The sequence below is a fragment of the Camelus ferus genome, chromosome 4 (genome assembly GCF_009834535.1).
Source record: "Camelus ferus isolate YT-003-E chromosome 4, BCGSAC_Cfer_1.0, whole genome shotgun sequence".
NCBI lineage: Eukaryota > Metazoa > Chordata > Mammalia > Artiodactyla > Camelidae > Camelus > Camelus ferus.
Window position 1 is genome coordinate 17,865,136 of NC_045699.1, and position 13,205 is coordinate 17,878,340.

The 13,205-nt window shown below is 37.6% G+C and overlaps 1 protein-coding gene across 1 annotated transcript in view; it reads right to left on the bottom strand.

The window, feature by feature from the left end:
• The window catches only part of FOCAD (focadhesin), a 237,411-nt gene that overhangs the window by 189,276 nt on the left and 34,930 nt on the right, over window positions 1-13,205 (bottom strand). The window contains 1 exon segment of the mRNA XM_006180373.3: window positions 2,340-2,444. Within this exon segment, the coding sequence (XP_006180435.2) occupies window positions 2,340-2,444 (105 nt within the window).

The following is a 13,205-nucleotide window of genomic DNA, read 5'->3' on the forward strand; positions in this document are numbered from 1 at the left end:
AGTGAGCACAATCAGTATGAAAATGACAGTAACTCTAATTTTCTTCCTGACAGAAAATTTCCTTTTGCCATCATCAAAACTAGTGCTTCTTAACCTTTAAGGTATCTATGAATTACCTGGAAAATCTTACTACAACGCAGGCTCTGATTCAGGTAATCTGAGACGGAGTCCGAGATTCTGCATCCCAAACAAGCTCCCAGGTGCTGCTAACGCTGCTCATTGCTCTGCTACTTACAGTATGGAGGAGGAACAGCAGCATTAGCATCACCTGGGAGCTTGTTAGACAAGAATCTTGAGCCCATCTTAGACCTAAGGAAAAAGAGTCTGCCATTCAGCAAGGTCCTAGGTGATCAGAACGCACAGCAGAGAGCAGCTCAAATACCATCTTGTACTCACTGTCAGTCAGAAGCACCTGGGACCTTTCTGAAACTATAAATGCATAGGCCTCATGGCAGAGAATCTGATTCAGTTGCTTTCGGGTATTTTTACTGTTCCTATGTTTGTTTGTTTTTAAGTACATCCAGGTGGTTCTTATTAAGGAGCAGCCAGCGTTCAGAACCACCGAATTAAAAAGACCCAACTGGGTGGAGGGAAATATTGAGCAACGGCTAATCAGTGAGGAATTTGAGGGGATGATGAAAATGTCTGAAAACTGATCATGGCATTGGTTGCGTGATTCTGTGAATACACTAAAACCCACTGAATTGTATACTTTAAATGGGTCAGTAATAATGGTAGGTGAATTATATCACAATACAACTGATATATAAAAATCAAATTAAAAACTTCAATAGCTTTCCTATTTTAAAATAAGTAAATAACTCCCACTGAACAACAATGAAGTGGAATTATTTCCTATCCTGGAACTCTGGCCCATGAATTTCAACTTCTCTCAAGAAAAGAGAACAAAGATGTTTATGTAACTCATCTAGAACTATTAAGTTCTGCTCATCCACTCCTTAGGTTCAATTCTGGTGAATTCTAATGCATATTAAAAAAATCATATTTATCAATATGAAAAAGTTTACCCTGCATACCCCAAGTTTCCATAGTATTTTCAAGTAAATAATTTTCCTTTTGCTTCCCCAGTTTAAAATTAATGATTTAACTAGTAGGTTAACAATGAATTAACTAATCCATTGCAATATTCTTCCATCTTCTCTGTATTTTTGAAAGCATTCAAAAAACACATTAAGAAAAAAACATACAAAATGCAAATCTGAGCTTGTTTTCAAAAAACTGACTTAAACTCTCAATAATGTGCCCATAAAAATAAAGGATGTGGTAAATGGCACTAAAATTTCAGGAAAGATCACTGTCATATATGAGACAGTTCACTTATTATCAGAAGGAAAGTACTTTAAATATATGTAAGTAATAGGCACCACGTAGTACTTTGGACAGACAGCTTCTCTCCACAGCTTCAAAGCTTCTGATACCTGTGGTGTCAGATGCTCAAAACTGCAGGTCCTGTCCACTCAAGCCAATGATGGTTCACAAGTATGATTTAATTTCCCTATTGGATCGCCATTTTCCACATAAGCCATTTTCCCCCAGAACCAGTGCTCTTGTTTATGGTCCCATGGTCTCATTGTTTCAAAGAAGGAGTATGCTGGATGCGTCACTTAACAGAGTTCCTAGGACAATATACACTGGTTACATGCCATATCCTGGGATCTTCAGCTCACGCAGTGAGAGCCCTTCTCTTAAAAAATGACTTTCTGGGAACTTCAAGGCAATGGCTAAGGCCACCTTCACAGGTAAGTACAATGCCCTTCCTTGACTAAACTCTCCCATAAAATCCAGCGCATTTCACCACAATTGTTGCTGTGTCTACTTCCTTTTTAAAATAATTCTACCATGTTACATTCTATAGATGACAAAGAAAAAAAAAAAGGCAAATCAATGCCCCTAATTACTGACCTCGCCCTGGATAATAACCCTTGGATAGTCTCCTATTACTTTTTGTAGTGAGGAAGTTTACCTTCCTCCCCACCTAACCCCCTCCTGCTTTAAGTACTTTTGTTCAATGAGCTCTTCAGTTTTCACAGTGTTGAGAAGATGGTTCTATATCCCAGAGCAAAAAATGTGACTTGAATTTTGGCTAAATGATTCCAATTCGAAGGAAGAAACCCCGAAGCTACGTTGGTGATATTCAGCATGTTGTCAACTCTATCTCAATCCTGAGTCTTTGAAATACTAACTTCCTGAGAAGCCAAGATTCACAGTTACTGCTGAATTAAATAACTAATTCTTAATGGATCAGCATGTCTTAATTCATCACTTAGTTAACAATTCACCAATAAACAATTTTTTTAAAGAAAGGAGAAAAGACATACCTAATGTTATATATGTCCTGAATATTCTTCTCCCCACCGTGTCCTTCCTTAACAGCTTGCATTTGTAATAACTTCATAATGGCTTTTATCAAGCCATGTGTATTCCTGTAAAGAAATATAACATGTTAAATGCTACAGAGTAAATATTCTCATCAGGTACTTAATCCCACCAGTTTTAAATAGTTGAACGCTTGCCACCTACATTGAACGGCAGCCATCCACATACACCCAGCTTATTCCACAGCACAGCCAAGAAGAGGCCAACAAGCTCCCATTCAACACATTTAAAGGAGGAGAAGTGGAGCCGAAGGATCAAACCACCAACCTATCAATCACCTCCCCACGTACACTTGGGGGAAAATCAATCAGGAAAAAATAAACATTAGCCCACATAATTGCAGGCAGTGACCACATCAGTTACCCACACTGAATAATCAAGTCCTTCATTTATAAATATTAGCAGACCATGAATAATAACCAGACATATGAAAAGGAGCAGTCACTCAAAAAAGTGGGCCAGGGGACCAATCAGAGGAAATAACCCCCATTAAAGCAAAGCTAATGGGAGTGGGGAATAGAACTTTAAGTTTTTTCCTTATTCTCTTTAAGAGGTAGCAGGATAATAAATCAAAAAGAATAGCCTCCCCTTTTAATATTTTTTCCTGTTACTAATTTTTTTAATTGTGAAATAAGATTTTATTCCATCTTTACTGAGGTAAAATTAACAGATACAATTGTAATATACAGAGTACAAGTGATATGTGCATACATGGCAAAATGGTGGCTGTAATCAAGTTAATCAACACATCCATCACCTCATGTAGTTACTTTTATTTTTTTGGTGAGAATGCTAAATACTATCTTAACAAATTTCAAGTATACAATACGGTATTGTTGAGTATAGTCACCATGCTGTACAGTAGATCCTCAGAATTTATTCATCTTAGAACTGGAAGTTTTTATCTTCTGACTAACCTCTCCCCACTTCTCCTACCCAGCCCCTGACAACCACCATCCTACTTGTTCCTAACTGTTCAACTTTTTTGTTTTTTTGATTCCACATATACGTGGTGCCATCCAGTATTTATCTTTCTCTGTCTGGGTTATTTCACTTATTAGCATAATGCCCTCCAAGTTCACCCATGTTGTCACATATTAGCTGGCTCTTTTTCAATAAAATTCTCCCTGGGAATGAGAAAGAAATCTTAGAAATAAAGATTACTAGTTAAATGAAAAAAAGTAATTATTTTTAAAATCATGATTGTTAATATTTATGGAGCATCTATCGTAAGCTAAGTACTTTCCTAAGTGCTTAACATGTTTTATGTCATTACTATCTAGAATTCACTGTTAACTTTACCTTTAGGCCAGGACAAGACCTGATGATGATACTAACTGATATCACTTGGGATATGTCATTTATTGTACTCTTTTATCGCATTTAAAGTTTTACAACCGATAAAAGGTTTGGCCACGCTGTCCAATGCAGTTGCCAACAGCCACATGTGGCTGAGCGCTCATAACATGGCTAATCCACACTGGGATGTGCTGTAAGTGCAAAATACATGCTGCATATAAAAGACTTAAAACGCAAAAAAGAATGTCAAATATCATGTGTAATTTTTATATTGATTGCATATTGACATAGTATTTTTGACATATGGGGTTACATAAAATACATGATTAAAGTTAACATAACCCATTTCTGTTTACTTTTTAATGTGGCTACTAGAAAATTTTGAATGATACACATGGCTCACATTTGTGGCTCACAGTTTATTTCTATTTCACAGCGCTACTGGAGACACTCAAGGTTTGTTTCCGAAGTGGATTCTTTGGTGAGCAGTGAGGTTTGCCCTGCACTTGAAGCATTTCCCATAATCTGTACAACAGAACGTTTTCTCTTTCACATGGGTCCTCTTGTGACCATGCAACAGAGACTCATGAATGAATGTTTTGTGAAAGGTATCACACATACATGGTTTCTCTCCTGTGCGGATCCTCTAGTGAAAACAGATGTCTCAACGCTTCGTGAAGCCGTTTCCCTAAGATTCTCTCCTGTATGTGTTCTCCGCGGATGTCAAACAGAGCTTCAGCTTTTCTCACATACCCCAGTGTCTCAGCATTATGCTGGCTGAGTGGGAAGCCAACCCCCTCATCTGTCCTGTGTATACAAAGTACAACCTAAGAATAACAAGCAGTGTGGCATGTGTCAGTGTCGCCTGCAGATCCCATCTCATTCTCCAGAGCTGACAGAGCAAAAGCCTGGCGCCTGTTTAGAAGACAGGGAATGAGCACAATGCACCTTGCTGCCACACAGCGGAATTTTCAGTCACTTAAGGGACAGAAGAAAAGCCCAGTCTTCTCGTGAGCTGTCTGGCTTGTGATACTTGGGCTAAGAACCTCTAAAGCCAGCCTTGACACACACACAACACTGGGTTGGATACTCTTCCATTTTGAGAAAGGGCCTTGTATGTACAAACCTTTTACTTACAACTTATAACTTATTGTGTATTAATATTTTTCAAATATCAAAAGTGTCAATTCCGCTTTGCTTTCACCAACAATGTGGACAGTTAATTCCACTATGACTCAATAAAAAGTAAAAACTAAATTTTTAAAAAAATTGGAAAGAAGTGCAGTTGATTTAGGAAGGTCTGGTGGCATGGCATCTCTTTGGGAACAGAGGTACTGTCTTGTTTTCTTCCTTCAAGACTGTTCAGAGTCTTCTGACGACTTCATTGAATTCTGGGTTCCTAGAATCTTTTTCTTGTAAAGCTTAAGAAGATATCTCAACATGAAAACTTTTAGAATAAATTCCTTCTTTGCGATTCTCTACACTATGCACTTTTTGAGAACCATTCTGTGGCTGAGGATTCTTGACTCTCAGGAATGGTATCTCCCAGTGGACCCTCCAGCTCTTTACCACTCTTCACACTTTCCTTTACAGAGACCTGGAGATCCTTCAGCATGGAAATCATAACTGCTCTAACACCAGTTTATCAAGAACCTATTCCTGAGCGTGAATGTTGGACCTCAGTCACAGACAACAGAGCTTACAGGGGCTTCTCAGAGCTTCAGTGTGATTTGACTCCTCCAAATATGTAAATTTGCTAAAGCTAACTCATCCGGCCTCAGTCTTGCAGTCTTGCTTTTGGAAAGTTAGTCCTTGGGACGACACAAACGCCTGTGGCTCTGGCCCGAGCCTGTGCCCAAATTTCATACAAGACCACGCAATCTCAGGTATGAAGCTATACTTAACAGATGAATTCTAATCATCACTGAGCCAGTGAGCAGCTTTCAGATTCCAGTGTTTGACTGAGACCCTATCATAAGGGGCCTACTCTGGCTTGATTTGGTGAGAGGGTCATTACATGTTCAGAAGTTTCTTGGTCTTCTCAATTTCAATATTTACACAATCCTGCCCCCCAAAAACACTAAGAGTAGTGTATGAAGACAAATTATTTTTCAGACATAATTACCTGAAAAATTTTCTTAAAGAGGTTCTCCAGTTAAAAGAGAATGCAAGATGGCTGCACATCTTCATATATATACTAAAAACCACTGAGTCGTACACTTTGAAAGAGTGATTTTAATATGTGAATTATACCTCAATAAAGTTGTTATATTTTAAGATAAAGCACAAGAAAGAATTGAAGAGATAGAAAGAGGTAGACTACAAAGAACTGTGATCAGAATGAATATCAGAAGAATTTACAATCAAGTCTTCAACATTTTTCAAAAGTAACTATAAAGATTAAAGCAATTGTTAAGAGAGGATTTGGAGGGAAAAAGTATGAAAAAGAGGGAAAAAAAGACAATCTGTCATAAAAATTCCAAATCACATTAGCAAAGTTAGTGGGGAAGGTTTTCATGGGAAAGAAAACATACAATTAAGAGACAACCTGAGATGAAATATCTACAACATAGACGAAAAAGGGTTAATATCCATAAAATAAAAAAGCAACATTTTGTTAATAAGGCAAAGCATATAATAGAAAAATGAGCAGAGAATATAGGCACAAAGATCACAGAAGAGCAAGATTCATAATATCTAGTGTTGACGAGTGAATGAGGAATAAGAATTCTCATGTTGAGCATACATTCACTTAGCCTTTATGGAGGGCAATTTGGCAGTATCCATAAAATTTTTAAATGCACAGTCTTTTTCCCATAAATTCCACTTCGAAGAACCCATCATATAGAAATACCTTTACATATGCCCAAAAGAAGATATCACAATACATCTGCTGTCTTTAAAAAATGGAAGAAAAAACCTACAATTGTTAATAGAGAAATAGTTAAAATATGATACAATCATATTATAGAATGTAGATATTAATGAAGATGCAGGCAGATCTACAGAAAGATGTCCAACACATATTAAGTGGGAAAAAGCAAGTTTTAGAACAAGATACATATGAATAGACTATCCAATTTTAAAACACTTGTAGTGTATGAGCTTATACTTTTTTTTATACATCGAGAAATGGGGCTCCAATTTCATTGGAATTAGCTGGTCCCTAATTCCATGTGCCTAGTTCTAATTTCAGATCACCCTAGCTTTCTCCATATTCCAGAGGGAATCAAGACCAGTATTTGGAGGAACCTCTGAGACACCCTACTGGCCCTAAGCCCATCCAGGATTGTCACTTCCTAGTTTTCATGAGGGCCTGATAAGAAAGTGAATGTTTTAAAAAGAAGGAAAGGAAGACCAAATGGTAAAAAGGAAACATTTTACCACTTACTACTTTCACTACCCTCAAGCCCCAGTGTTTGAATTTTCAAAAAAGTATGCACTACTTTTATTTTTTTCATTAGTGAAAAATAGGGGAAAAAAGATTTGCAGTCTCAAGGTGAGGAAGGACTCACTGAACACAAATAGAAGACTAAACCCGATCTCCTAGACAGATGGCGTGAGCAGAAATTTAAATAAACAATGAAATAACTACAGAGTCTTTTATTTAAACCTGTCTTCAGTCACAGTCTAGTACAAATATAAAAACATGTTAATTTGAGGAAGTAAACTGCTGAGGAACATTTTCAGGATCTGGAATTAGCCCCTGACAAGCAGGCTGTCTGTGTTTGAGGTACACAGGTACCCAGTAAGTTATTTAACAAATCAAAGTGAAGACTTTAATCAAAGCAGAAGAGATCTGATTAGACATTATGACTAACTTGTTCACAGTATAATGTGTTCCAGGGACATCGTTAACAAAAAAAAAAAAAAGAGAAGAAGAAGAAGAAGGCATATCATCCAACTGCCTACTAGATATTTCCACTTCAGTGTCTGAATTGTGCCTCAAATTCACATGTCCCAAACCACACTCACGCTCCTCCCACACACCTGGTCCTCTAATGTGCCCTATCCACCTGTTAGGGAAGACAGAAATCAAAGAGCCACCTTTGATATATCCCTTCCAGTCATCCTCATATTCAATCCACCTCAAAAGCTTCTAAGTATCTCACAAATCTATCTACTTCCCTTTATCTCTAGCAAACAACTATCACCCCTCACCTAAACTCCACCAACAGCCACCTAATCCACTTCCCTGCGCCATTCTACCTGCCTGTCCACAACCCGGTGCTTTTAACATTGTGTTCATATTGCAGCCAGAGTGGTCTTTTTGAAATCGTTATATTCACTAGATAAAAACACTTCAAGGGATTCCCCCTGCACTCAGGATAAAGACCCAAAACCTCGAAACTAGTCATCACGGCCTGCATTGTCTGCCCTACCTACCTTCCCAGGTTCATCTCAAACCACTCTCCCCTTGTTCTTGGCATTTTCATGCCTTCCTAACTGCTCGTCTTCCCTGTCACCACAGGAACGTGGCATGTGCTGTTTCCTCTGGAAAATTCTACCCTGTCTTATTTACCTAGATAAGTTTTATTTGTTCCTCAATCTCACGTTAAGTGTTACTTCATCAGGGAAGTCCTCCCTGACCTCCACGACGAGGCCAAACTCCCAGGTTAAAGGCACTCCCAACACAGTGTACTTCTTAATATATAATTGTGCAACTATGTGATAATGGCAGTTTCTGCCTCCAAGCAAAAAGCACCATGAATACAATGACTATGACTGCTCTCCTCACCATGATAGCACAGCACCTCGTACAGGTATGTAGGAGATATTCAATAAATATGTTTAATTAGCAGACAAATAGATGGATGAATGGAAGACAGCTACACAATTCTCTTGCTTGGATACAGAGGTGACCTCTGAAGGTAATTTCTAGTTCTATAATTACATGATTTCACATATGCACACTGAAATTATAGTATCTTATATCTTTACTATTATAAAGTTTGTTATTTAATACAGTACTGAATAAGCTCATACAAATGGTATTACTAGTTGTGGTTATAGTCCTTTCAGGGATTGTACATTTAGCAAGAGAGGGAATTGTAAATATTGGAAAGATAAAATTAATATAGTACCCTTTATATTATGAAGCAATGAAATAACCCTGTTGGGGTAAGGGAGGTGGGTTTTTTGAGTGGGAGTTTTTTTTTTTAAATACATCTTAAGTCATGCAGTTACCACATTAAAACCAACTCAAGATTCCTAATAGAATAAATAAAGTAAAAGATAAATAATCAGCATGGGAAACAGATTTAACTTGTATGTTGAAGACTGCTCACCATGCAGCTAAGTTCACAACCCTACAAAATAACTCCTAAGAGACTCCTCAGAATATTAGATGGTTTCTGTGACTTAAGCTCAGAGCAGCTGCAAGAAGTTCCCTTTGGAAGATGTTATTTTTTTCACTCCCTTCCCTCTTAGTCCATTTGTTACATATGAAAATCACTAAGTAGCAACAGGAGTTTTGAAACTACTAAAATTTCTTTCTTTCTCTCTCTCAAACTGCTTCTAAAGGAGTGGGTCCAAAATAAGCTCAAAATAGTGAAAGGATAATAAAGTCTACAAATATAATTTTTTAATAAGAGGTAAGAGGATGGAAATATATCAATTATGTTAAAATCCATGAGCTCATTACAATTCTTTACAAAATAAAATCTAATTGGTCAACACTAAAGGATGCTTTAAAAAAAACTGCTTATTTTTAAGCTTAGTAAATAAAGAGAAAAAATCAGGTATATATCCTGCCTTTCCTGTACAAACTATACTAGTGGGTAACCAAACAGTAGCTGTGGGAAAGGTTCTCTTTACAGCAGTATTTCAAGCAGTAAGTGAAGAAAAAATGACAGAATTAGAATGTCACTATCTGAAACTCCAAGTGAATGAACGGACTAGGCATTGAGCATCAACAGCTAACATCACCACAGAAGAAAACAATGAGATATTTATGTCCCTCCTGATGGAAGAACACATTACCACCTAAGAAGAAGTCGTCCCTCCACGAACACCAAAAACAACAAAAGTTGAACTTAAATCCCATCAAATTTCTAGAGCAAACTTTCAATTTACTAGAAATACAGAGAAATAAGTTTAACACACACCACGGGGAAGCAGTCAGCAAAATCCACCCTAGGAGATCACTGCAAACAACCAAGTTTCTTCAATAAATTGTAAGAAAGAGAGAGACAGAGAAAGATGGATAGATATGAAGGGGACATTATACAGATTAAAGAGATGTTAAAGATGTAACTAATTCTTATTTGGATGGCCATTCAAAAAAAAAACACTAAATTTATGAGGCAATTAGAAATCTTAATTCTGACTGGACATTTAAAAATCACACACACACATATATCCAGGAATAATAATCACATTACTGTTACTCTTTTTAAAAAGAGATATATTTAATATCTACAGAAGAAATTATACAATGTCTGGGATTTGCTTCAAAAGAATACAGGTAGGATGGAAGAAGAGGAGATCATGGAAGAAGAGGAGATCACAGAGGGAGCAGGACTGGCCATGGGCTAACGGTTATTGGGCACAGTGATAGGAACATGAGGGTTCATAACATTCTTTTACTTACTTTTGAAATTTTCTATCAAAAGCTTTAAAAAGCAAAGAGTTCCCCTCTGCAATATCTAGTTTTTCCAAAATTTTCTTGGTTATTTTTTTGTGTCACACTCCAAGCTGGTTTCCTTCCTTTACCTCCCTTCCCTTGGAAACCAAGGCAGTGGTTGTTTCTACTTTTATTGCCGTTTGGAGAGATAGTATACACTTTCCAAAAAAATATTCCAGATGATGATGATGATGATGATGTGATGACGATGACGATGCAAAGCATCTTGCCATCACAATAAAACAAGTATGTCATCTTTGACTCTCCGTCCACTCATTCTTTCCTCCCTCTATCCCAGTCATAGCAACACAGAGTATCAGTCACTTATATTTAAGCACAATTATGTTTAAGGAGGCTAAGAGATACATATTTCCAAACTCATGGCTTTCTCTCAAATTCAATTGTTGGTAACAGTGTCCCAGTCTCCTCTCTGTTTTGAGAATTACCACTCCTTCTCCATTCATATGGTTGCTACAAAAGGGATCCTAACATACAAATATTCATACAATGAAGACACAACTGTAGAGAGTTTTAAACTGTGTCCCCTGAAAAGATAGCTGTATCTTGTTCTAATCCTAGGTCCCTGTACATGTGACTTTATTTGGAAATAAAATCTTTACAGATGTAACTAAGGATCTGCAGATGAGATCATCCTGGGTGGGCCCTCAACCCATTGACTGGTACCCTTATAAGAGAAAGGAGAGGGAGACTTGAGACACAGAGACACAAAGAAAAGAAGGTCACAAGAAGACAGAGGCAGAGACTACAGCTATGCAGTCACCGCCAAAGAACGTGAAGGGTTGCCAGCAGCTACCAGAAGTTAGCAAAGACCCATGGAACAGATTTTCCCAGTCTCCAGAAGGAACCAATCCCACCCACATGTTGGTATTGGACTTCTGGCCTCCAGCATTGTGAAATAATACATTTCTGTTGTTTTAAGTTTGTAGTCATTTGCTACAGCAGCCCTAGGAAACTAACACACAGGCCCTGGCAGAGCTGACTGCTCCACGAGTGAACATCTCACACTTGCTGATCCTTAGAAATCTGTAACTGTGGTCAAGAAATTCCAGCCTCAGCCTGGCTATTCCTTATGGATAAGAGATGTTAACCCAGAAGCAGGTGGTACCCTGTAGACTAGGAAGCAGAGAAAGTCAGTCTGTAGCAAGAAAAAAGAAACACACAGCCTGGATCCAATTTGTTTCTGAGGCCCAGGTACATCCCTGCTCTTGAGTCCTGTGGGCCACCCCTTTATCATAAAAGTTAAAATCACCCTTTTACGCTCTAAGGAGTTCAAGTGGGTTTGGGTAACTTGTAGCCCACAAGAGTCCTGACACACTTGAGAACCTGCTGCCAAAAACCCTTTAGTAAAGATCAGCAGTAACAAGTCCTTCCTTGGGTGGCTGCCAAAGCAAGCTGAGCTGACTCAAGAACCCTTGAGGGAGCAAAGGAAGCATCAGGCCTGAGCTACACACGCAGAGGCAGAAGACCATGCAAGAGAGGAACCTCAATTTTCACTGGCGCAAGAGCCAAACCCAGATCTCATCATAAGAGGAAGCGTGGGGCAATAATGATGTTGAATATTCCAGGGGGAAAAAAAAGAAAAAACTTCTAGTCAGACAAGCTGTACAAACGATGCTAATTAAAACCACCCACAAAAATGGCTTTTCACAAGGTAAATATAGCACAATTACTATTGTGCATACGAACACCAAACCTCAGGTTTCCTTCTTCTGGGGTTTATTTGATTACAGCATTAAACACTGCTCATGTATATGTTCAGTCTCCTTTTGCAAAGACTACAAATAATGTTTGGTTCTTTCCTTTTGGAATAATTCTATATGAGGTACAAGGAAGTACCCATATTAATTTTTTGACCAGGGATGAGAACAACAGAAGTTTGAGTTAAAGAAAACTACACCAACAGCCCAAAAGAGGGTATCCTTGGGTACCACGGAAACAAATGGTACAAATGTAGCCAAGTCTCTTTTTAACTAGAAGGGGTAATTGGTCAGCCTTAAGTATAGTAAGTCACCAGCAAATAAGAAAATGTTAAACATTAGATTAATAATCAAATCCTTTTCTAAGTTTGTTATAAAATTATATGAGGAAAGAGAGAGACAGAGCCAGGAAGACAGGGAGGCAAAAAACAAAATAGTTCTGGGGAATCTATGCTTGAACAAATGACCAAAAAAAAAAGCTTCTTAAAAAAAAAATCTAAAAGGTATAATACTATTAACCTTTGCTTAGGAAAGTTCTGTATATTTATCTTCTAAGTATCAGAAAACAGTCTGATTTCTTCTGAAGCATTTTTCCATTATAAAAGTAACATATATTTCAGTAGTTACGTTTAAATCACCTAAAAACATCTCAGCATAAACACATGACTCTTACACAATGTAAGATTTTGTGACAAACAAAGCCTTCAACCAGATCAGCTAACTTAAAAAGAAATAGGGCAGAATGTCCTAGATGAGAAAGGGGCTGGAATTACTTTTCTGGTTATGAGCTGCAAGATGAGAGAGATTCTGTGATTTTAGAGAAGGAAAAAGGATTCGAAAAAAGGAAAGGAGACCATCTGAAAATAAGCTGAAAGGCTAAAGGGAATACTTAAAAGACAAAAAAAGACAAGATGAAGAAATAGACATGGTCTAGGAATTCTGTCATCATCAAGTAAGAGTTAAATGAGCAATGATACCAATGTAGATATAAACCCTAAAACCATCTCAAATTCACAAAAAAATAACTGACACCCCAGCTGCAGAAGAAAGCATGCTAAGACTGTCTTCCTTAAACCTTGGGGGAAATCTCATAAAGGCATCCTTCTTTGGTTCTTCTTCTGCCAAATAAAATAAAGAAAAAGAAGCTAAAAATTACAGAAAAGCTT